The sequence below is a fragment of the Bombyx mandarina genome, chromosome 13 (assembly GCF_030267445.1).
Source record: "Bombyx mandarina strain Sakado chromosome 13, ASM3026744v2".
Taxonomy (NCBI): domain Eukaryota; kingdom Metazoa; phylum Arthropoda; class Insecta; order Lepidoptera; family Bombycidae; genus Bombyx; species Bombyx mandarina.
The window spans coordinates 14,691,332-14,716,491 of record NC_143220.1 but is presented as its reverse complement, the minus strand read 5'-3'; the positions used below and the strand labels follow the sequence as shown (position 1 = coordinate 14,716,491).

General features: G+C 35.7%; 1 protein-coding gene across 4 annotated transcripts in view; it reads left to right on the top strand.

Annotated features, from left to right (window-relative positions):
- Window positions 1–23,573, top strand: part of LOC114248537 (delta-sarcoglycan) — a 46,099-nt gene extending 22,526 nt beyond the window's left edge. For all 4 annotated transcript variants that reach the window (XM_089732576.1, XM_089732575.1, XM_089732574.1 and 1 more), the window contains 5 exons: window positions 19,059–19,284; window positions 19,353–19,542; window positions 20,579–20,771; window positions 21,328–21,451; window positions 21,572–23,573. In XM_089732576.1, the coding sequence (XP_089588702.1) occupies window positions 19,059–19,284; window positions 19,353–19,542; window positions 20,579–20,771; window positions 21,328–21,451; window positions 21,572–21,766 (928 nt within the window). In that variant the 3' untranslated portion in view covers window positions 21,767–23,573. The remainder of the gene's footprint in view (window positions 1–19,058; window positions 19,285–19,352; window positions 19,543–20,578; window positions 20,772–21,327; window positions 21,452–21,571) is intronic.
- Window positions 23,574–25,160: the final 1,587 nt, after the last annotated feature.

Sequence of the window (25,160 nt, the reverse complement as noted above, 5' to 3'; positions counted from 1 at the left end):
GGAGTGAGTTTAAATTAATGACGCTAACACTACGATCTTTTTAAGTCACTATTAATAAAACGAAAATCGATATCTATATTGGTACGTCTGTGCAGAAATAGTCATTCGAAAAAAGAAATTCGAACGTAAGGCGTGGGTATGTCATAAAGTGTCATAAAACTGTTACAAGTGTTATGCAACATTGTCATTATATTTGGATGCTTTATGTAGTTTTCGCATAATGACATCAATTTGGACTGCAGTAAGATTCATTTTATGCCTAATATTATGTTTAGGTTTAGCTTGTGGGGCTTAGCGTTGCGGCGGATAGCTATCATAGAACACAAGATATTTGACAAATGCCTGAATCTCTCAAATTTTCGAAATAAGTTTGCAAATACATACAAGTTCGTAACAATAACATTCGAATTACCGGTTTACCGAGCATATTACCCGTTCGGTGGAAGATCTTCCCTCTGTCGTTATCTCCCAAAAGCTATTCTATTTAACACTCAGAAAAAATATATTATTTCTTAAAATGTTATTGATATTTCCTAAGTTCTAAAAGTGCTATTAAACAAAAAGAGAAAACTTGAAAATAGCTAGAAAAAATTGCTTGAAAACCAGCACAAATGTATGGATGCAATGGTACTTAACGGTTTTTTTTTGTCTTCGCTTATTAATTTAAAGCAATTCGGATGATGTGGTTCTTTGACAAAATAAAATTTGGTTGAACATGGTTAGGACTTTTCATTCTGCTGCATTTACTTTAAATTTTCATTGGATTAAAAAATATTTACATTTAGGGCACACTAGGCTAGGGATATGCTAAGATTATAGAAGAGAAGCATTTTTTTTAAATTCCTTGGAACTGTTGTTAAGAAAAATTCAACTATTGTGTGTCACTATCAGTAAGTGTGTGCCCCTCAAATTATTGTTATATACAGTATATTTTATAGTTTCAATTCTAATGTAGTACTTTAATGTACATACAGCCTGCACTATTATATACTATTGAGACTACCGCATCTTAAGATATTCGAGTACCTTACCATACCTTACTGGTGGTAGGACCTCTTGTGAGTCCACGCGGGTTGGTACCACCGCCCTGCCTATTTCTGCCGTGAAGCAGTAATGCGTTTCGGTCTGAAGGGTGGGGCAGCCGTTGTAACTATACTGAGATCTTAGAACTTATATCTCAAGGTGGGTGGCGCATTTACGTTGTAGATGTCTATGGGCTCCAGTAACCACTTAGCACCAGGTGGGCTGTGAGCTCGTCCACCCATCATAGCAATAAAAAAAAAAAAGAGTAGTCGTAGTGATAGGTCCCTTCGCCATTTGGAAGTAGAAAGTGGATTCTGATGTTGTTCCGACGTGATGTTTATTCATTGAATTAACATCCCGCAAATGCAAGCAAAATTTAAGCGCTACGTTCCGGCCATTTCTGTTTGTCAATTAAAATATTTGGAATCACGAAATCAGTTCGGTAGCAGTTTATTTCATTATTCGGAAAACTTCATAAAAGGCAGTTAATTGCAATAATTATTCATTTTCCGATGCATGTATGCTATGCTCTTTAGCTGTATATTTATATATTTACAAATTTGTTTATTGTACTCAATAATCATATTAACTACTAGCGACCCGCCCTCGCTTGGCTTCGGAGACATTAAATGCTATTATTGATAGGCGAAGCCCGTCATGTTGCGCGCGGTAGGACAATAACTGCGGGAGACGCCGCGGGGCGAAGCTAGTCTAAAAAAAGTAGCCTAAGTTACTCCTTATATCATCAGCTACCTATTAGTGAAAGTCTCATCAAAATGGGTCCAGCCGTTCCAGAGATTAGCCGGAACAAACAGACAGACAGACAAAAATTGTAAAAAATGTTATTTTGGTGTACGAGTATGTACCGAGGTATATTGATATGCATGTAGCAAAAAGCGGTTATTTCAATACTACAAACAGACACTCTAATTTTATTTATATGTATAGATTATGTGATTAAAAAAAAGTAAATGTGACTGATAAATTGACAACGCACAAAGTTTAATGTTAGAAAGATTTCTAATGTCAGAAAGAATCTGATGGTCGATATGCGCTTGGTTCACTTCGGCGAGTTTCGGCGATTTGTGTTGCACCTCACGTCTTCACAGGAGTTTGAATTGTTTATTCAGTCAGTACTTGTGCAAACATACATTTCATTTTCCAACATGAAATTTGAATATTGAGTTACCTAATGTTTTTTCGTGTAAAACACCGCGTGGCACGTTATGATTTTTCATACATGTATTACTAACACTTCATATGGAATTTAATTCTGAAATAAAAATTTATTATTATTTGTATTACACACTGCCTCGCCTGAGAAGACGACAGGACACACTCCGGCGAGGTGGGCAACAATCAGCCGGAGCGTTAGGGACTATTGGGAGAGAAACCGGCGAACTATACGGGCATTATTATTATTATTTTCATCAAGCGCTCGTGCTATCTAGATTTTTTGTAAAAATATAATCTTAAGAAGCCATGACAGCTTTATTGAATGATCTCACCCAGTTCCTATACACTACATATAAAATATTTACACGGAATAAACAGCCTGGATGTTGAGAGACACAGATTTATCGTACACAATCACTGATCAGATCCTAGTATTCTATCGAAAGCCCCGGAGAGCAAGCTCGTCTCAACTCAATTATTCATACAAATGCTACTCCCACGAAGAATGACATCAGTTCTGCACAAAGATGTTGAAAAAAAAATTTGGTTCTCTTAAAATATTCTGAGTATAACAATTTTTATTTACAATAGACGGATTTTTGTTCGTAAAAGATAAATCCATGATTTTTAGTTTTTTTTAACATTTAAAATATTATGTAACCTTAATATAGTCATATTATAAATACGTATTTATATCTATCTATCATCGTATCTATATTGATACCTATTGAAGCCCATATCACATCACGCATACCGTGACCCGTCTATAGATTTTAAGGTAGTTAAGGTAGTAGTAAGGTAGTTAAGTAGTTAGATAGTTAAGGTCTTGTTTTACTTTTATATCGCTGCTTTACTCTTCAAAGCCACGAGTGCATCATAGCAGATAAAGATACGACGGTGGTACCGTTATTATTGCCTACCTAATCATTGGTAGCCTAAGGGGCTATTCTAGCTACGTTCGAACTGGTAGGTGAACTCACGGGCTCAACCTGAGAGAATTGCTAACACTAGCCCTAACAAGAACAGTACTTCGCTGAATCTACCACCGGATCGGAATCGCAACCCGCTCACAGGATCCGGCGAGAAATTCAGTAGATTGAGGTACGTATGTATGTTACTGTGGAAGAGCAACCCGGTCGGCGGTGTAACGCGTTCCGACCCGACAGGCTGGTTCTGACTCAGCGGGGTCAGGAAAAGATATGATATTTACAAAATATTAATAACAGTAAAATATATATAATACATAAAATCAATATCTAAGTATTAGAGTACCCAGTGATTATGGTCGAACTTCGATCATTAAGCGAACATTGGTTCATACGAGTATCCTAAAAATGTTCCAAGCATAATAAAATACGGTACAACCAACAACAATATGAAATTCGAAAAGATTAGTGCAAAACTGATCTGACCTTATATTCTCGCTTTAGGTATCCTGTATTTTCTAAATTTTCCGGTTTTAAAATGTGTCATTGTCTGGCCCATAGCTTGCTAGTTAATTGGAAGAAAAATCAAAAAGCATCTTAGTTGTAACGGCCATTATCTACATAAACTATCTTTGTGGGAAAATGTATCTCAATGTTTTTATAAAAATTTTGTAACAGCAATTTTGGAACAGAAGTTACTGTTTCAATTTTATATTAGTATAGATTATGTTCGGTCAATCATAATAAAACTTACGAACTATATGTATAAGAATGAACTGAAAGCTTTTAACCGTTGGAATTGGAAAAAAAGTTTAATGATTCAAATATTTTCTACATGAGTAATTTACGTAAAATTAATCATTTGATAAATTACTATGCTCAGAAATGAAAATTTACAATTCAATTTCACGGGTTAGTTTCAATATCCTATTATACTCTGACAGTTCCTTTATTTCTTACCATTTCCGTCATTCAGGAGATTATAGTGACCCTACTTAAAATAATGTTACCCTCGGCCTGTATTTCACTGATATCAGAAAATTATAGCTGTAAAACTTTGTTTAATATATACAGGCTTTAGTTTCTTTGCTTCATGAGTGCGTGTCAAGTTTTGTCAATTTGAAGATCGATGTTAATTTTTAAAATTGTATTTTACGGTAATATTGTATTAAAATTTAGTATGCATGATTATGTAAAAAATGTCTTATGCATTAATTTGCAGAATTTTTTTTTTTTTTTTTATATGAAAAGATGCAAAAAAAAGGATGTTGGTTTTAACAACGATCTCTTCCAGATCAGTTCGATAGAGAAATATTAAAAAAAAGAGAATTTTAATGTCAATTATTAAGTGTTTTCCATTAGTTAAGAAGAGTTTGTTGCGTTCGTCTTTGTTTAAAATTGTTTTACAAAAATAACTATTTTACTATGGATATCTAATTAGTAAAACTACTTAAGACCGATAACGATAACTTACTTATCTGAAAATCAAAATTGAGAGTGCAGTTTTATTTAAGAATTAGTTTGAAATATTGGAATGCCACTCATGCATTCAAAAGCAGGGGATGAATAAAAAACGATCTGTCGTTACCGAGTGTTTGAATGGAAGGAGACGGCTAAGTTTGCCTCCAACTTACTTCGAGTGCTGTAAGTAAAGCGTCTGTGGAAAACCCGCCTTCGCGAATTACTTCCAAGCGATTTCACGATTTCGAAATGACGAAGAAACTAACATATCGGCCGGAATGTGTTTTCATATTGTGTAGTTTTATTTACGTATCAACAAGTATGTGAGAATTTATCTTAATCTGCTTGGCTATTAAGGAAACATGGGTATGCCGACAACATCTTCTTTATTAATGGTGGTTGAACCACTTGTGAGTCCGCGCGGGTAGGTACTACCTATTTCTGCCGTGAAGCAGTAATGCGTTTCGGTTTGAAGGGTGGGGCAGCCGTTGTAACTATATTGAGACTTTAGAACTTGTATCTCAAGGTGGGTGGCGTGTCTACGCTGTGGATGTCTATGGGCTCCAGTAACCACTTAACACCAGGTGGGCTGTGAGCTCGTCCACCCATCTAAGCAATAAAAAAACAAAAGCTACGTCTAATGTCATCACCCCTCCCAGTGATAACATCCTCATGTTATTCTCTTACGTAATTACTTTTATTCTTGTAGTGGTATTGTGAGTATATTGTGATTTTGCATGAGGTGAGACTATTATCCTGTCCCTGTGTAAATTATGGCCCCGGTTCCAAAGAGAGCCACATTCTTTTGAAGAAAACAGTAAAGGTGAATTGTCACCTAAATTTTTCGATCAAAAACTTTTTATTTATTATATTATTATTTGCGTTTGTTATTATATTATTATTATATTATATAAAATTATTTTCGACCTTTCGAATACTTCACAGCTATCGTAGTCACGGACGACTCACTGAGTTTTATATTATTCTTTTGAACTAATTGAATGCACAATATTTTAAACATAAAAATTTAATGGCCAACAGCGAACTTCGTATGCCGGCGTAGTGCCATTTAGTAATTAATAATAATTAACTTTACAATAAGTCGTGCTATGAAACAGTATTGAACAATTTATCAGAGCACTGCGTCCGGGCTCTTCAATTTATAATTTAAGGAAGTAATTGAAAAAAATATGTATAGAAAGAAGTTTTTGAGAGACCGTTTGATTTTTAGTGCTGTTTATTGAACTACTTAAGGTCAGCTTAGACATTTATAATTGCGTATACGACAATTTTAATCTCTGAAATCCACTAGAATCATTTATTTTGTAGTGGTTTAAGATCCCATTTGCCTATTTCTCGAAACGTCAATTGAAACACAATGGATTGTATGCGTTTTGCTAGTCAGCCAAACTGAATACAAATAAGTGAGAATAAGCACCAGAATTATGTCACACTGTTCATTATACAATGACTAATTGAACATTGACAGGCCACACGTTTCATATTCGGTGATGTTCATTGGTATTTTGGATGATTTTATGTTATGACATAATTTTTATATCACCGAATGTATATTATCTAGACAAATTCTGATAAAACAACTGTTGTACACAGTGGACATATGATAATACTGAATAATCAAAGCAGAATGAAACGATTTGCATGAAAATTTCCGAACCCTTGACCTTCATGGTTAATTCGTAAGGCATCCAGTGTTCTAGTTGTGGTAGTTACTATATCGAGCCTCAAATACGCTCAATAAATAAATGGTTAGCGGAGTCCATGGGCATCATGACGTGAATGATGCCACCTATCTTGATACAGGAGTACGGAATATCGTATCTGTTTCATTCTTTAAAATATAACGTATAGCTTTTTTGCCGTAGGGAGGGCCATGTTGGTAGGACGTATCCGTGCTGACTCAATATGCACTACAACCGGTAGTAGCTACGGCTACTGGTAGACTAGTCCACCTTAAAAAAACCTTCATCCATCCATTATTATTACGATCCTTAGGTGGATTTATATACTAACTGATACCTAAATATTTTTCAGAAGTCATTAATTAATTAGGTGTTACATTTACCATATTAGTAAATACATTTCATATTTTTAAATCAATGTTCAATATATATTTTTTCCCTACCTAAGCCGATAGCGTTGAGAGGCTATATCAGCGTAGTCCTAACAAGTAGGTGAGATCACGGGACTCTAACCTGACGACGTTGCTAACACTAACCTTAGAAAAAGTAGTGCATCGCAGAATCTACAACCGAATAGGAAACGCGACCCACTGAGAAGATCCGGCGAGAAACTCAGTGGGCTGTGTCTATGGGTTAATTTACTCGCCGAGCCCTTCGTCGCAAGCGACGGGTTCGACGAGAACGATGACCGGATTCATAATTGAGTCGAATTTTTGATATAGTAGATACTAATTTAAAATAATACGAGTATGTACTTATGCTTGTTAAAACGTACAAATATTCATACGACGCGTGCTCCAACAAAATACGTTTCAATTTCAATTTTAAATCTTTATAAACGATCGCGCGCGGCGTTCATAATAATCCATTCAAATTGAAAGATCACAAGCGTTGCAAGAGACAAGCGTCGCAGCGTCGATCCCCTCCGAGACGAAAGCGTTGTTTTATGGTCGTCGTGCCGCCAACAAACTTTGGCAACTGCTTTATGATCCTAATTTATAAGTGAGCGCCACCAAGTGTATTTACGACTCTTTCTCAACCCTCCCGCGAGTGGGTTCCGATCGCGCTGGCTACATATACATTCCGAATTTGAACTCATTCATAATCAATCATCGAACGTGTAATTTCACACAATTAGAACTTGTTTTTGGATTGCAACCGATGCAACTGCACGTAATTAGCCAAATTAACACATTAGTTAGTCGCGCAACAGAAAACCGTGAACAGAAGTTACAAATGGCCGATTCAAATACAATGTTATTGAACTGCGCAAAATACAAATTGTTACTTTCAGAAGAATATAATTAAACTGAGTTAATTTGCAGCTCCCTAGAGAGCTGTGTGTAATAATTCTGAAGCATAAATTAATTTTCAATTTGCCTTTGACGTTTTGCTGAGCCGAGCGGGCATGTCTCCGAGGCAAGGTATTAACCGTACATGACGCCCTGTGCCTATTGCCTGCACCGAATCTCTGCAGCCTGTTTGACTATGTCGTCCAAATTTGTATATATTATATGATGCGTTTAGTCCGAACTGCGAGATTTTTTTATTTTATAGAAAATATATTAAAATCTCGTAGCTGCGAGATTTTTTTATGTTATAGAATATATATGTGATGCATTTAGTCCGAACTGCGAGAATTTTTTATGTTATAGAAAATATATATGATGCATTTAGTCCGAACTGCGATAACTTTAAATGTTATAAAAAAACAAATGTTTTTTTTAACTAATACGACATGTTAGTTTCTTTTAAATTAAATTATTGAATTTTAGAAACCATTTTTAAGTAAACAGTTTTTGTCGTTAACCAAATCTATAATTGTATTCAGTTTATTGTAGCTATAGTCCCAGTGATAGAGTAAATTCGATTGTAAATACAGACAGGGAACAAAGCGTGTAAAATGAATGAATAAGGTGGTTGTATCGGTGTCGCGTTGCAGAGTTAGTCCAACCACTGTATAAATCTCAATTATCATGCCCTCTCCGAACTTAGTCGTAGCTATCTATTCCTTAGTGCTCGAACTGAAATAAAAATATTCCAGAATAACATTGTGCCTCAATTCTCCATATTCACAAATTGTCTAAAGCATTTATGGCAAATTAATGTTTTGATTCACTACGAAAATGACATGTAAAACTTCTATTAAATCTTCAAGGAATTATATTTTTTTGGCACCGTGGAAAGCTGTCAAAATAATGATTTAAAATATTCATTAATAATCAAAGTGAATCAATTTAAACATAATGCCGTAAACGGAAATTTAAATTACGGACTAGATCAGTTCCCGCTTCGGCTCAAATCGATACATAGATATTTTATATAGAACCTATATGTTAGCTTACTTTATAACACAATGGAACTCGGCTCGTATTTTTCAAGCGATAATTCTAAGCAGTTTGTTCCGTACCGTCGCGGACTTGCCAAGACGTACGCGAAGAATTACAAATCGTAGAAACAATTCGCTACATATATCAAGGAAAATAAATAGGCCACGCTTTTGAGAGGATTCTCTTGTTTTAAATTTAAAACATTTATTATGTTTAGTTGGAATTTGTGTAGTTTGAAATTAAACAACAGACATTCGTAATACGTCCGAAATCCTGTATTTATTACTTCATAGTTCATACATCGGTCTTTCATCAAAGGTGTTCCGACACGAAGGAGGAAGAACGTTTCAATGCTTTTGATTTATGGTCGATGTAATGGGAGCTAGGCTGCATTTTGCTGCATGCGACCGACTGTTTTCCCCATTGAACAAAAATTTAAAGTAATAACAGAGAATAATTTTCATACGAAAACTATGTATAAATTTGTAATAGTTTAGTAGATAATTTTTTTAAAACTTCATGCGTTTTCACTATTCTGTATCGACTTTGTGTGTTTAATAAATTACAGCTTCAATTGTCTGGTCATTCGAGTTCACGAAATAACGAATGCATTTATTTTTATTTACAGAATGATTACAGAAATATTTGGTTGGCACCCAGCTTTATAAATGAGATGATATACTAAATTAAATAGTTGCATTACTTAAATTATCGTGAAATCATACCTCTCCATACACAGTTGCTTGGAAGAAATTTAAATAAGCCGCCATATGTGACACTTTCAATTGTTATTTGTAATATAATTTTAATTACACTCGTTGGTTAGTTAATATTGATGTCTTTTGTAATAATTTCTAATATTGGTTATAATTCTATAAATATACACAAGTTTTCTTGTATTGTTTTCGTAAGCTGAATAGCATATGGTCTACCTGATGGAAAGTAGTGACTGTTCTTTATTTACATCAGCAATGCCAGAAGTTATTTTATTTATGCAAAATATATTATTTGTAGGTTTCACTAGAAATATATGAGATAAATGTGTTCTTAGAAACTAAGCCGAAAGTGTCTAAACGCGCATTGTCTTCGCAATGCGTCATTGGTAAATTGAAAACTCGATTTATGGTGGAGCCATCAGTTGAGCTTACGCAGCCGCCTGGAGACTGACAGTTTCAGTTCCTCGTGATACATCGGTCCGTATTAAAATATGTATTTAATGAAAATCGTATAAAATCTTTAAAGTTTTAACAGCTTCAACTGTGTGTGTCATTTTGTATTTCTTTAATAAAAATAGAATTTCATCATTCAACATATCTGATATTCTGTCATCCAACTGTGCTATTAATAAGTCGTAAACAGTCAAAACTGAGCTGTAAATTTCCGTTCGAAAATAAAAAAAAATGTATAAAAGCCTTTTACTCTTTTATATCTGTGTCCGCGTATTCGTTTTATTGCTTGTTGTAAAATAGTTTCATGAAAACTGCAATGTCCAGTGTGTCTATGCACCGGGAATGATCCGTTAGCGACGCTGCGTAATGTAAAGCGAAATGCTGCGTTATTCAACTTAATAGCCATTATTTTGGTTCGTTAGTGGAATATCGCTGACGAATGTGGAGCGGCCGCGTATTCCGACATCGGGCGTGCGGTGTATCGGTCAATTAGCACATACTCTAACTCTTACTAACCCTGTACGCTTATAAAATGTGAATTATGGTGATTAGTTATAAGATATTTGTTTCCTAATAATGATTAGATTACGCCGGGAGCAGAGCTCAAGGCACACCGTTTACCGGAACCACATAGACGCATTGCGAATAATTCTCTTATCCTTTATGAATATTAGGTAGAAGTCGCAACTTAAATAGCTTCACGGTTTTTTATTTTTTTTATTGCTTAGTTGGGTGGACGAGCTCACAGCCCACCTGGTGTTAAGTGGTTACTGGAGCCCATAGACATCCACAACGTAAATGCGCCACCCACCTTGAGATATAAGTTCTAAGGTCTCAAGTATAATTACAAGGGCTGCCCCACCCTTCAAACCGAAACGCATTACTGCTTCACGGCAGAAATAGGCAGGGTGGTGGAACCCACCCGCGCGGACTCACAAGAGGTCCTATCACCAACCTCCCTCACAGTAGAAATATATAGAACGAAGTACCAAGGCTAAAGTCAAGAACAGTCCTTACTGCCAACACTAAATGAGTTAGACAGAATCTTAGATTAGGCTTAAAGTATTTAATCAACAAATCAAATACTACATAAATATAGTTTTATTTGTTAAACTGAGCAGCGCTGTAATCATACACAATATAACAAGTCTTGTACAACTCTATCTTAAATAAAGTACGCGCTTTTAAGGTTCAAATAACTGAATGATAGAATTTTATATTCATAATTGTATTCTAGTGAGCCTTTTCTCTCGAAGTTTTATCCGGCGTGGTAAGGAAGACTTGTATACCTTTTTTTGAACACGATTTGGTCCTGATTCGATTCTTAATAATATTGTTAGTGGTACGACCTTGAAAAATGCTGTTGAATTGCAATTAGATTAAGATAATTATCCACCCTTCAAAACTTAAGGCACAATTTGCCACTGTAATAAATAAAAAATTCGTATCAACTAACTTGAGTAGGGTTACTGTTGCCAAGAGACAACTAATTTGGTATATTGATAGACAAATTGCAATGTAAAATGTATACCAGTGACTACAATAACAATGCTATAACAGTATATTATGACACTTTGACAAATGTCGATATTATGTTTACATAACCCAATCAATATTGTCGGACATCCAATGCGGCTATCGATAAAATTTCGCATTCGACACCACTGTGTATAGTTCTGACAAATGTAAAACAGTGCGACACATTTATCACGTTGCTGTAACTAAATGTCCTCTCCTTAAGAATTGTTCCTAGTTTAGGATTTATGTTTTGACAGTCTTTCTGTGAATATCTTTATTCACACCATAGCTACTTGCATCGTTGCCAACTCAAATTATCATACTTGGCGACGAAAATCAAGTCATGTTTTTTTTTCTTTTTACTGATTTTTACTGACTTTAAGACTGATTATTTTTCATGTCAACACAATACGATTTGTGTATAAGAATAATCGCATAAATTTTACTAGAACATCTAATGTAAGATTTGAAAAAGAAAAAAAAAAACGGTTGGCTCATTACACGAAATCTGGCTTCAGAGGAAGCTCAGAAGTCAAGGTGCCGTAATGGGAATGATTAATATGGCTCATTTGCGGTACGCGGCTACACAGACGGCTACGGACTACGTAGCTTCGTAGCCGCTACGGAGCGCCGCTACGTGCTCTCTCTGCGTACATCGTTTACGCTTCCGCACTGAGAATTTATTAGTTTCCACCCCATTCCTACCTTTTATCTCCATTATGTATTAAATGCAATACTACAATGTTCCTGTACGCGTTTTAGTCTAATGTAAATTAATTGTTAACGGTTGCGAATATTCATTCATTAAACGTCAATAACAAAATGTTGCCTAAAGACACTCAGACGGAAGATGTCTCAAAGTTAGTCCCTCAAATTGAGAGTTATAGGTGTTATCCGTTCGTAAATATTATTAACAAACGTGTAGTAATTATGATTAGAGTACCAGTAATTCAAAATCAATTGAGACTTCTTAAGTATCTCAAGGCCTTAATCTTCCTTTTGAGCTTTGGTAAGGAGAACTGTGACTTAATTTGTCTAAATAAGCTAAATAAAGAAACGGCTGGTGGTAGGACCTCTTGTGATTCCGCAAGGGTAGGTACCACCACCCTGTTTATTTCTGCCGTGAAGTAGTAATGCGTTTCGGTTTGAAGTGGGGCAGCCGTTGTAACTATACTGAGACCTTAGAACTTATATCTCAAGGTGGGTGGCGCATTTACGTTGTAGATGTCTATGTGCTCCAGTAATCACTTACCACGAGGTGGGCTGTGAGCTCGTCCACACATCTAATAAATAAAAAAAAACGAAGTGTGGTGTCGTGGGACACCGGATAGGAACGAAGTTACTTATTATAAAAATATTAATTTTAAGTTCTATTCTTTTTTTTTTTTTTTTATTGCCTTTGTAGGCAGACGGGCATACGGCCCACCTGATGGTGAGTGGTTACCGTCGCCCATGGACTTCAGCAATGCCAGGGGCAGAGCCAAGCCGCTGCCTACCGCTTAATACTCTCCACAAGCCTCGTTTGAAGAAGGACATGTCATAGCGCTCGGGAAACACCGCGGAGGGGAGCTCATTCCATAGCCGGATGGTACGTGGCAAAAAAATCTCTGGAAACGCACTGTGGATGACCGCAGTGGCTCCAGGTAGTATGGATGAACTCTACTCCGGTGGCGGGCGGTGCGATGGTAAAAACGAGATGCTGGTATCATCTCGAACAATTCCTCAGAGCACTCCCCATGGAACATACGGTATAAAATACAGAGGGAACCGAAGTCCCTCCGCAAACCCAGAGGCTCCAAACGATAAAGGAAATAATTATTCGGGTATACATTTTTTATTATGATTTTTTTATTGATAAAAAAACTACTTTAAAAAGTTATCAACTTTATTTTATTCACAATGATTTATAAAAAATATATAATAAAAATATGTTATTTTTTGTACGTTATAATAAAAATCTTACGTTACGGACGCTTTTTCCCGGTAGGGTACCCCTCTGAATTGTCCCATAAATAAGGAACTTCGTTCAAAAACTTAAAATATTAGACGTATTTAAATATGTTAAAAATATAATTCACCCATCCGTAGGATAGGGGAAACCAATAAGTAGGTATTGGTCCTGTAATTGGTTTCTAATGCCGCGTAAACCCTCCAAACGTGTTGGGAGACTGGACGGAGAGATAAAGTGCACAAATGCTTTGTGCCCGATTTCGCTATCGTTATTTTTGTAACTGCTTTTTTTGTTTCTCTGGTGAATTTTAGCGAATTACTTTACAAAGCGCATCTTCTGACGAACTTTGTTTGTTTTATTTTGCGTTGCTCCGTAAAAGATTACGGAAACAAAATCTACATATTTTTTTCCGATTCAATTATGGAATATATCAATTGTTTCATCTTATGAATCGATCCTATCACCAACATCATCCCAAGAAAAATATACATATGTGATTACAGATAGGTATGTAATTACATTTTTTTTGGCCTTTATTGGAAGACAAACTCGCGGTCTGCTTAATGCCAATCGCCAGTACCCATGGTTCCAATCATTTAGGTGCCCAATTTCAACAATTACAGTTATAAAGTTACCTCTCTATAAAATTAAGATGATTTTATGTTCTACATTAGACTAGAGGCATTCTCATAGTGGTCCCTATGAGTTTTTCATAGAAACTATAGTGACTTTTAAACGAAGTTGCTCTAGTAGTTTGCAAATTTCAATAATTTAAAATTTTCAATAAACACGTATCAATTCTCAAGAGAATTTAAGCATATATTCGTTGCTCTCCCTTCTTATTGTATTCAGATTACCGTAAATCCTACATGAGCACTCGCTCCGAAAACTCCGTGTAATGTTTGCGTCGAAATCAGGGACTTTACCCCGACAAATAACTTTGGAAAGATACTAAACACTTCTTCTTCTCAGTCGTGTCACTCTTGACAGAGTGGTCGTGATCGTCATGTAGTGTTGGAAGGGGCAGACTTGATGCGTCTCACGATGTCGCGCCATCTCTCCCTGCTCGAAGCCATTCTACTGCACTCATTTAAGGGACCTCCCACTGCAGTTTTAATTTGGTCGGTCCACCGCATTGGTGGCCTCCCGCGCGGTCTTGTACCATCAACGCTTCCCTGTACCACCTTGTTTGCAACTGATGCGCAATGCTTGGGGGAGTTACTGTCGAGGATGGAACGTGTGAGCCTTGAGTTTGGATTAAAGATTAACCGCAGTAAGACCAAGGTGATGATTGTCGATCGCGCTATGAATAACTCGCCGGACGTGACTCAAATAGCGGGTTGCGACGTGGTCCAGTCCTACATATACCTTGGGGCGTTAATCTCAAATAATGGCGGATGCATGGACGAAATCAGAAGGCGCATGGCTGTCACGAGGTCGGCGATGGACGGGCTGAGGAAAGTATGGAGAAATAGAAACATAACCAAAACCACAAAGATCAGGCTCGTTAGAACACTAATATTCTCTATATTTCTATACGCTGCTGAGACGTGGACCGTGCGAGACGTGGAAAGGAAGAAAATAGACGCTCTGGAAATGTGGTGCTGGAGAAGAATGCTTGGAGTTTCGTGGACCGACTTTCGTACAAATGTCTCGATACTTCAGGAACTCGGCATCAAGCAGCGTCTATTTGGTATAGTACAGTCTCGAATGGTGAATTTCTTCGGACACGTTTCGCGACGAGATGGTCGGTCCATAGAACGCCTCTTTGTACTAAACACTACGCAATTCAAAAACAAAACATATAAAAACAATGAACGGATTTGGCACGCTTTGAAACGTGGTTTTGAATATTAATTTTTTTACTGCCTTACATTATAGTGTTAAAGTTTAAGATTTCAAAATGTATTTGAAACACTACTATTAAAACACTCCTCGACATATTTCTTGTAGGGTACAGTTTATGCGGTCTAGGTGTGTTTGGGAAAGCCTGACGATCCAGCCGCACCGTAGATGTGGCGCCAACCATTGTTAGCTTGCTTCCTGTCTGCGTGATCTAAGGCGGGTTGTTGAGTGACCGGGAGCTTAGTTTATTCAACCCCATTAAAACCTGTCTGTTGCTTGAAATATGAAAATTCTGACTTTTACATACTTAACTCTTAATCTGGCCGGGCATTAATCAGAAGGCGACTTCGTCATCAGTTGACCATTAAATTAGTAGTATCCTCGCGTTATTTTACTACCGATCTCCACGCAATTCTTTTGTACTAGTGGTAGGTGCATTTAAAAAAAATTATTATAAACCGTAAAGCTTAGCACCTACTTAACTAGCTACAAAACTTAGCATTTACTATATAAAAAATATATACCGCCTTTTGTATTTTGCAACATGTTTATATTAATTTTATTTTATATAACATTCTTTATTTAATGTTAAAATCAAATTTTTGCCATAGTTTATTGAGCTAATAGTCGTTTTATTACTGTAACCTTCTCAACTTTAGAATTTTTAGTAGCTACTCTTGTGTCATGAGTAGCTGCGGGTAAATTATGAAAAATATAGATTACATGTGTAAGGTCACCGACAATGGAAAAATCTTTTACATGACATTGACATTATTCGGATGACATTATTCGGTAGATCGACGATCCAAATGTTATTGTTCGGACCTTGTGTATATGGAAACATATCTTCAAAATGTCGCTAACGAAATTTAAGCATCTGTCAATTACTTTATCATCACTGGTGGTAGGACCTCTTGTGAGTCCGCCCGGGTAGGTACCGCCGCCCTCCTATTTCTGCCGTGAAGCAGTAATGTGTTTCGGTTTGAAGAGCGGGGCAGCCGTCGTAACTTTATTTGAGACCTTAGAACTTATATCTCGAGGTGGGTGGCGCATTTACGTCGTAGATGTCTACGGGCTCCAGTAACCACTTAACACCAGGTGGGCTGTGAGCAATAAAAAAAAAATACCTTCTGTTTTATTAGAGCACTAGCTTTTGCCCGCGACTCCGTCTGCGTGGAATAGCTACTTTGGCATAACGCTAAATTTTACTTCCACTTCATTTTCGTAGAATGTGAAAATATTTTTGAATAATATTATAATGTCAAGGAGCTATTTAAACCCCTATTTTGAAACATTCTTTATTGGTGCTCCACATGTATTGGTCTTACCGTGATGTTATATAGCCTATAGTTTTCCTCAATAAATAGGCTATCTACCACTGAACGAATTTTTCAAATCGGACCATTAATTCCTGAGATTCGCGTTCAAACAAACAAACTCTTCAGCTTTATAATATTAGTATAGATTACTGCACATGGTCGAAAACTTTAACATTTTCATAATATATGAACAGTCTTGAAGCCTCGGTAATCATGTCGGGATTTTTCAGAAAGCAATGCTCCTGTCACACTCGAATCCTACTAAATTTATTACCCTCGTTGACGCCAGCCGGTTCTACAACTATCGGATCTTGTACTTTCATACACGTCCACTGAATAGATGAGTTGCATTTGAAATAATGACAATAACCCAGTCGTAAAATATATGCTTTTTTTATTGCTTAGATGGGTGGACGAGCTCACAGCCCACCTGGTGTTAAGTGGTTACTGGAGCCCATGGACATCTAAAACGTAAATACGTCACCCACCTTGAGATATAAGTCCTAAAGTTCTCAGTATAGTTACAACAGCTGCCTCACCCTTCAAACCGAAACGCATTACTGCTTCACGGCAGAAATAGGCAGGGCGGTGGTACCTACCCGCGCGGACTCACAAGAGGTCCTACCACCAGTTACTTTAAAGTTACTTCATTTTTTAAATCATATTTTAAGATTTATGATTAGCGCGTATCATTAGACGAGCTCATAGCCCACCTGGAGCCTAAAACGTATGTAACGCCACCAAATTCGGTGTGTGACCATAAAGTCTCAAATGCTTTAGGATATGGTTACACTTTGAACTAAAATTCATAAAATAGGCAGAACTTTTGTTCCCCGTACGTCGTTATTCACCTTTGCTACATTTATTATATTGATTCCATTTTAATATTCTTCATAAAATCTCAATGAAGAATATTTTTATATTTGATGACTGAATTATACCGAATTATATTAATTTCACCCTTTTTTTTCAATCTATAACCACCAATGCTGAGTGTAGGTATACTCGTGTATTAATTTCATTAATAAATAACAATACATTAAATATATACCTTTAGATTTGTTGAATAGTCAAAAGTACTAAATCGAATTGATAAATCCGGCAACTAATTAATTTTTTTAACCAGCAGATTTTTTTTATTTATTGCTTAGGTGGGTGGACGATCTCACAGCCCACCTGGTGTTAAGTGGTTACTGGAGCCCATAGACATCTACAACGTAAATGCGCCACCCACCTTGAGATATCAGTTGTAAGATCTCAGTATAGTTACAACGGCTGCCCTGCCCTTTAGACCGAAACGCATTACTGCTTCACGGCAGAAATAGGCAGGGCGGTGGTACCTACACGCGGACTCACAAGAGGTCCTACCACCAGTAAAAGATGTAAAAACACCCATATTCATTTTATTTAATCCATTCCTATAAAATGTTGCATAGTAGTAAACGCTCTGAGCGATAAAGCCGTCCGCTATTTCTAGTATCTGCATTATTAGGTATTATATTTTATCGGTTGGGGTGTTTTAGCGAGTGAAATTTCGTTCTATTCTTCTTCTATCTTATATTATTCTTCTTCTTCATTCATTATTTAACTACGTGCCTACGTGAATTGTCTTAACAAATCTTCTGCGTAGCACCACATAAGTAAATTAATTTGTAATTTAAGAAGTGGTGACCTGTAAAACATACGCCAACGATTCACAATCAAAACAGCTGCAGTTTGTAATTTTTTTTTGTTGTGGCGAGGAAATTTTATTGTTCACTAGCTGACCCGGCAGACTTCGTAGAGCCTCAATCGATAAATAAAAGACCTAAACTTTTGTATAAAATAAACAAAAGGAATCCCTCCGACAGGGGACACATCAAAGGAAAAACAAAATTGTTATTTTTATTTAATTCCGAGCATTTTTTTAAACCTTCTCTGGACTTCTACAAATAATTCAAGATCAAAATTAGCCAAATCGGTCTAGCCATTCTAGAGTTTTAGCGAGACTAACGAACAGCAATTCATTTTTATATATACATAGATAGATAGATTAAGGGTATTTCTGATATATACAAAGTTAAAAGGATTTGTTTTAACTAGTACGATGTGTGTGTGTGGGGTGTGAAACAGCAGAACGACGGTATCGACGACCTGGGGTACCTCCGCGACAAATTGGAATTGTGAAATCGATTCCATGAATATATTTCATTTGAGGTGACGTGATGAATATACAGTACTTTTTAATCATCATGTGCTTTACTTTTTTTTTATCGTCTATCAAAAACAAGTTGAAATAAATTTTCATGATTAGTCTAAAGTAATTTGACATGTCATCTTCAAATTTAAACACACGCATAACAATTTTGCTTACGACAGTGAATTTTTTAAAATCAATCAGCCTTCAAAAAGATATGAGATATAGAATTAGAGATCCTTAGCTTAAATAATTTATTAAATTAAAACTAAAATAATTTAGATTTTATATTAACACTGATCGTAATTTTCTATGTTCAAACCAAAGAAGACTGCATAAGGATAGTTCAAAAACATTTACATTCACATTTCTTACGGTGCAATTCCGTTGTGTAAACAAACTTCTAACATTGGACGTTTGCTGCACGTTTGCATTGTTTCAAAGGCTTATTTTTCTTGTAGGATACCGTACGCCGACAAGATCACCCCGGAGCCAATCTTGCACAACAATGCGGGCAGAGACACAAAGCCAGACTCGATCAGAAACAGTTATAATAGCCAATTCAAAGTTGGCATCTACGGTTGGAGGAAGAAATGCCTGTATATACTTGTCATTGCGCTTATGTTTATGATGATCATTAATCTAGCTCTCACGCTTTGGGTTCTCAAAGTTTTGGATTTTAATTCGGTGAGTCAATTTTTTTGTTTTGCATTCGACAATCTGATAAAATTTTAATTTAACCTTTTAATTTTTAGGAAGGAATGGGTCAGCTCAGAATAGTTCCTGGAGGACTACAGCTACTCGGGCAAGCATTAGTACTCGATTCTCTATTTACATCAAGTATCAAATCTCGGAGAGGTCAACCGATTTCCATCGAATCTACCAGAAACTTCTCAGTGTCAACTCGAGATTCACAGGGATTGCTGCAAAGTAGATTATTCTTAGGTAACTAAAAAAAACTTTTAGTGGATATAAAACATGAATAGTACAAAAATGTGTTGTCTTATGCTTCAATCAATTTCTATAAAACTTTTTGAGAGTTTATTTTCGCTACATCACCCAAGATGGGAGAGTTGAAGTTTTTTGTTTCCGCCCTATCGCCAGGTGTTTTGGAATCGCCCGCGGTTTGTTGACGCGAATTTGATGGATACATATGAGAATATGCTCCTATTTTATATTTGAACTACAACACAACAAATCCTAATTTATCGCTTGTATACACTACATATTGTTTTACCATAAAATTGTAAATGTATGTTTCTGTTAAATTATAACTTACAATCAATTACAAATCAGTTTAGGATTTTTTTCTAATTCTCTTCAATGGTGTTATAGTCGGAGTTTCAATATAAACTGCAAAAATTGTTCGTTTTCGGTTATAAAGTGTGATTAAAGATGTTTATTGGACAATGAATTTAAAAATTAAATTACAATATATTTATTGCACATGTACTCTCTATATCCTAGTATATAAAACCTGTAGCTTAAGCCGTCGTGGCCTAAAGGATAAGGTGTCCGGTGCATTCGTATCTAGCGATGCAACGGTGTTCGCAGACGAGTGCCAATTTTTTTAATGAAATACGTACTTAACAAATGTGCACGATTGACTTCCACGGTGAAGGAATTACATCGTGTAATAAAAATCAAACCCGCAAAAATATAATTTGCGTAATTACTGGTGGTAGGACCTCTTGTGAGTCCGCACGGGGTAGGTACCACCACCCTGCCTATTTCTGCCGTGAAGCAGCAATGCGTTTCGGTTTGAAGGCCGTTGTAACTATACTGAGATCTTAGAACTCATATCTCAAAGTGGGTGGCGTTTACGTTGTAGATGTCTATAGGCTCCAGTAACCACTTAACACCAGGGGGGCTGTGAGCTCGTCTACCCATGTAAGCAATAAATAAATAATATATGTATAAAATATTATAATATATAATAGAATTTGTCAGCACTTATAGAACAAGTTTACAAATTCCTTAGGTCATGACCGCTTAGAACTCAACGTTGGTCGCTTTGAAGTGAGAGATTCAAGAGGAGCGTTGCTACTGGGAGCCGGTCAAGATTCCGTCACCATAGGAGCGGATACACTAACGGTTTCCAGTTCAGCTGGAGTGACACTGAATACCGCAGTCCAGACCTCACTTGTAAAGGCACCCCCAGCGAAACCATTAGTGTAAGTTTTATTAGTTTTTTTTTTGTTTAAACAATCCATCTATACTAATATTATAAAGAGGAAAGATTTGTTTGTTTGTTTGTTTCGAATAGGCTCCGAAACTACTGGACCGATTTGAAAAATTCTTTTTCCATTAGAAGCCGACATTGTCCCGGATGAACATAGACTACTTTTTTAAATTTTTTTTTTCTTTTTGGTTTCATGTGTGTTTTAATGTTTCCGAAGCGAAGCGAGGGCGGGTCGCTAGTATTGCATAAATAAGTAATTCTGAGTAAAGGAAAATGAAAAAATCTTTTTAAGTTCAGTTTATACCAAAAGATAATTCGCGATATGTTTTAGTGCAGATCATGGTGCACTAATTGTTAATCGGTTACCGGAAACAAAGTCAAACCATTTTTTTACGTACAATTTTACCACTGTGCCGCTAAGCTCTAAATAGAATCAGCAAGTACTATAGAGAACACCCTGATTATTATTTGAAAATTTTTCCATCAAAATAGAATCCACAGATTCTTCTCTCTTTTCATCTCTTTGAATTACACTTACTTTTATTTAGGCTGGAGTCTCCTACAAGATCATTAGAAATGCATGCAGCCCAAAACATAGCTTTGGAGTCAAGAGCTGGCGACATAAGTGCGAGCTGCCTCACAACCTTCAGACTGAGATCCATAGCCGGATCGGTAAGAAACAGAACCATCAAAAAAGTAGATTTTTTTCAAAATATTTCTATTACCTCTTTATCTGAGCACGTACATATATTACAACTATACAATATATTTTAAAGCCTTTATCTATTTCAGATACGTTTAGACGCACCTAGTATTTACATGCCGAAATTGAAATCGGCTCTACCATTGCCACCATCAGCACAGCACCCGCACGATCCCCATCACCAGAACATTTATCAGTTGTGTGCATGTGCAAACGGGAAACTATTCCTAGCACCACCGCATGGGATCTGCGCGGCCAGGGAGGAAAGCCTCATCTGTCGATGATAATCTTTTCTAGTGTAGATATCGGTGTATTGTTTATATTCTGTGTGCGAAAGCTTGAATTGTGCATAAATGTAAAGAACGTAATGACCATTTAGAATTTTATAGCTTTTATTTTTTCGATTTTGGTCGAAAATGAAAAATGTTAATTTTGTCCTTTAAATTTTTATTCGTGAGTTGTATGCATTTCGTCATACTTACGTTTAATTGTTTGACATATATTTATAATTAATTTAAATTGTTTGTAATTTCATTTCATTATATAATTAAATTTTATAATAAATTTTAAATATGTTATCTAAGTATGTTAGCTAAATTGGGAATATAATTTCGAAATTATGTTAAATACAATTCATAAAAAATAAATGATATTGCGGAGCTTTTGAAATGATTAGGCATGTTTTTACTTAAATGGTATAGCAGTGAAACTACAACGACTTTATAAACGTACCAAAATTAATATTTTAGTAAAAAACATTACATAGCCTAGTGCCTTCTGGATAAATAAATATTTCATCGAGATAGTATTATAATACTCTTTGAATGTTTTCGCGGGTAGTAGAGATAATTTCAAAACACTTATACGATCTAAGTGGTCTAATTAAAAATTCTGACCAATAACATGTTGTATGTTCAAAACGTTACCGAGATTTCATGGTTGAAGTGTTTTAATAACAATATTATGAGTACTTGAACTTTGTTTTCATAGAATTTCATTATACAGATGCGCGGTAAATAATTAAAGAAATAAAATAAATAAACTTCGGTTACACGAAACTTAAATCGAATGACTTGGTAGATTAAATTATAAATAAAAATTATTTGAGTGTTGGAATGTATCTTATCCAAAAATTAAATAAATATAGTAGGCACATAAAATGTCAATTATTTAACAATAAAAAAGTATCCAAAGACAAAAGATAGTCGGGATATCATTGAGCTTCCATTGAATGACAATGAACTTCCAATGATTTTCAATGAATCCTTCAATGACATCCCGACATTGAGCTTCATCTTTGATACCAGGCTTATGGAAACATCTTTCTAAGTCAAACCAACCGGGTATCTTGGGACACGAAAGAAGGTGCCCTCTAGGCAGGTTCCAGATAGACTGCCTACCGCTAAGCCCGGTGGTGGTGGCACGAATGCTGGTTCTACGTTCCGTGGTGGTAAGGTGATCTGCTGATACACTTCACATGGAACGCGCCACATTGCTCCCCACTAGCTTAGTTGAAATCTATCACATCGGAGACTCGAACGCCAGTTGTTCAGCAACAGGATGTTTTAGACGGTACAACTCAAACAGCAAGTGTACCAAAAAAAGAATATGCATTTTTTTTGTTTTATTGCATCAGTTTATTTGTTCAGATAAATGTAACCTTGACAACCCTGGATTGACGTCACGCACTATTCAATTTGTAATCGCTTTAATTAGGTGCAATATAAAAGATATACAAAAATCAGTAACAGTTTTTAGGTTATAAATATAAATATGCCCTACGTTTTTACAACATACATATAACATTAAGTAGGATTCCTTCGTTCTCCCCAAAAACAAAGTAAGAAATGTTAAGGCATGCGTGTTCGTGTAGTTTCATGTTCTCTGAGCCTCTAGGATCTTAACAGGCTAACCTGTTGTTAGGGATCAGTGTATTTTATTAAACTACTGTAGCTACACCATATACGGACCTGTGTATAAAATTAACCCTTAGAAAATTGATGTATAGCTATTGTGTTACAATTTAATGTAAATTATAGTAAGCATTTGTTGATGTTGTTGTAAATATAATTAATAGTAAAATAAGTTTCAAACGATGCGGCATTTTTTTTTTCTCTTTTTCCTAAAGAATAACTGGACTGCATGCTTTATAAATAAGAATTAAAGAAATAATAAATGACTCTCATCCAAAAGACCGTTGAAGCATCATCATCACTAATCGTTTTATTTTATGACGTCGGAATATCTCATTGCAACCGTATTTTGTTACATTCCTTGGTATTAAATACGACGAATGAAATTATATAGAACAAAGCTATAACCGAATTATACATACACTATAACACATAGCTGGCCCGGCAAACGTTGTTTTGCCATATAAATTATTTCTAGGAAAGATAAATAACCTAAATACCGACTGCAGCGTCATTTGCCGGGATGATTTGTGAATGTAAACCATCCAGGGTGCCACCCAAACGCATCAAAAAAAATGGACGTAGGAGGAGTTCAGTGACAAACACACGCACACAAGAAATATATATAAATATGTAATATACTTTTGATTTAATAAAAGTATAGTCGTTCTATTTAACTAAATATCCCTCCATGTTTTCTTCAAATCATACTGGCTTAAAGCTATAGGAATTTACATTACGCTTAAAACATTCGGCAGTTCATAATTGAGTCAGACGGGAATAAGTATTCTACTAAATATAAAACGAACGAAGAATAAGTTGAGAAGTTTCATCATTTAAATTTGGTTTGAAGGCGGTTTCCACGGTCGGAGCTTCGACTGGATGCCAGTGCACTTTTAATTATAGATATTAAAATTAGAAACGTTTGATAATATAGAATCTTAACGCCGTCGAAATTTTATCTCAATATACGAGTGAATCTTTTTCAGCTTTATTTATATGGATATCTTTAATTTAACTGTATAATATTTTATGCTCTAACATGCTTATGGTGTGATAATTTGTAAACGTTTATAAAAGTGGTACTTTAAAACTGTTATAATAATAATAATAAGCCTTTATTGCTGTTAAAAAATTTACAATACTTATATCTAAATATTAAATATATATATATTTTTTAATGCTAGGAAACAGCTGGTCTCTCGACATAGGCCTCCTCTAATGTTTTCCACAAGGTCCTGTCCTTTGACTTTCTCAGCCACTCTCCGCCAGCTATTCTTTTGAAATCATCTTCCCATCTTTGATTTTTTCTGCCTTTACTTCTATGGCCATCTCTTGGGTCAAAACTGGGTTAAAACTGTTATAAATACTGTTAAATTCGAAGCGTCTTAAATGATCCAATTGCAATAAAAACGCGAGATTAATTTGTAAAAGTACTTTTAATTATGTCTATAGCTGACGATAGAAGAAGAAAATATTATAATAATACTTTAAATGACATAAAAACAGCTGAGCAAAGGTAGTACGTTTTATTTGAATATTTTTTTATCATCTATAATGATGCTCTTCTTGTATTACATTTATTACAGTTCATAGTTTTAGTGATCTTTTACATTTACATTGCATTTTTTTTTATTACTTAGATAAGTGGACGAGCTCACAGCCCACCTGGTGTTAAGTGGTTACTGGAGCCCATAGACATCTACAGCGTAAATGCGCCACCCACCTTGCGATATAAGTTCTAAGGTCTCAAGTATAGTTACAA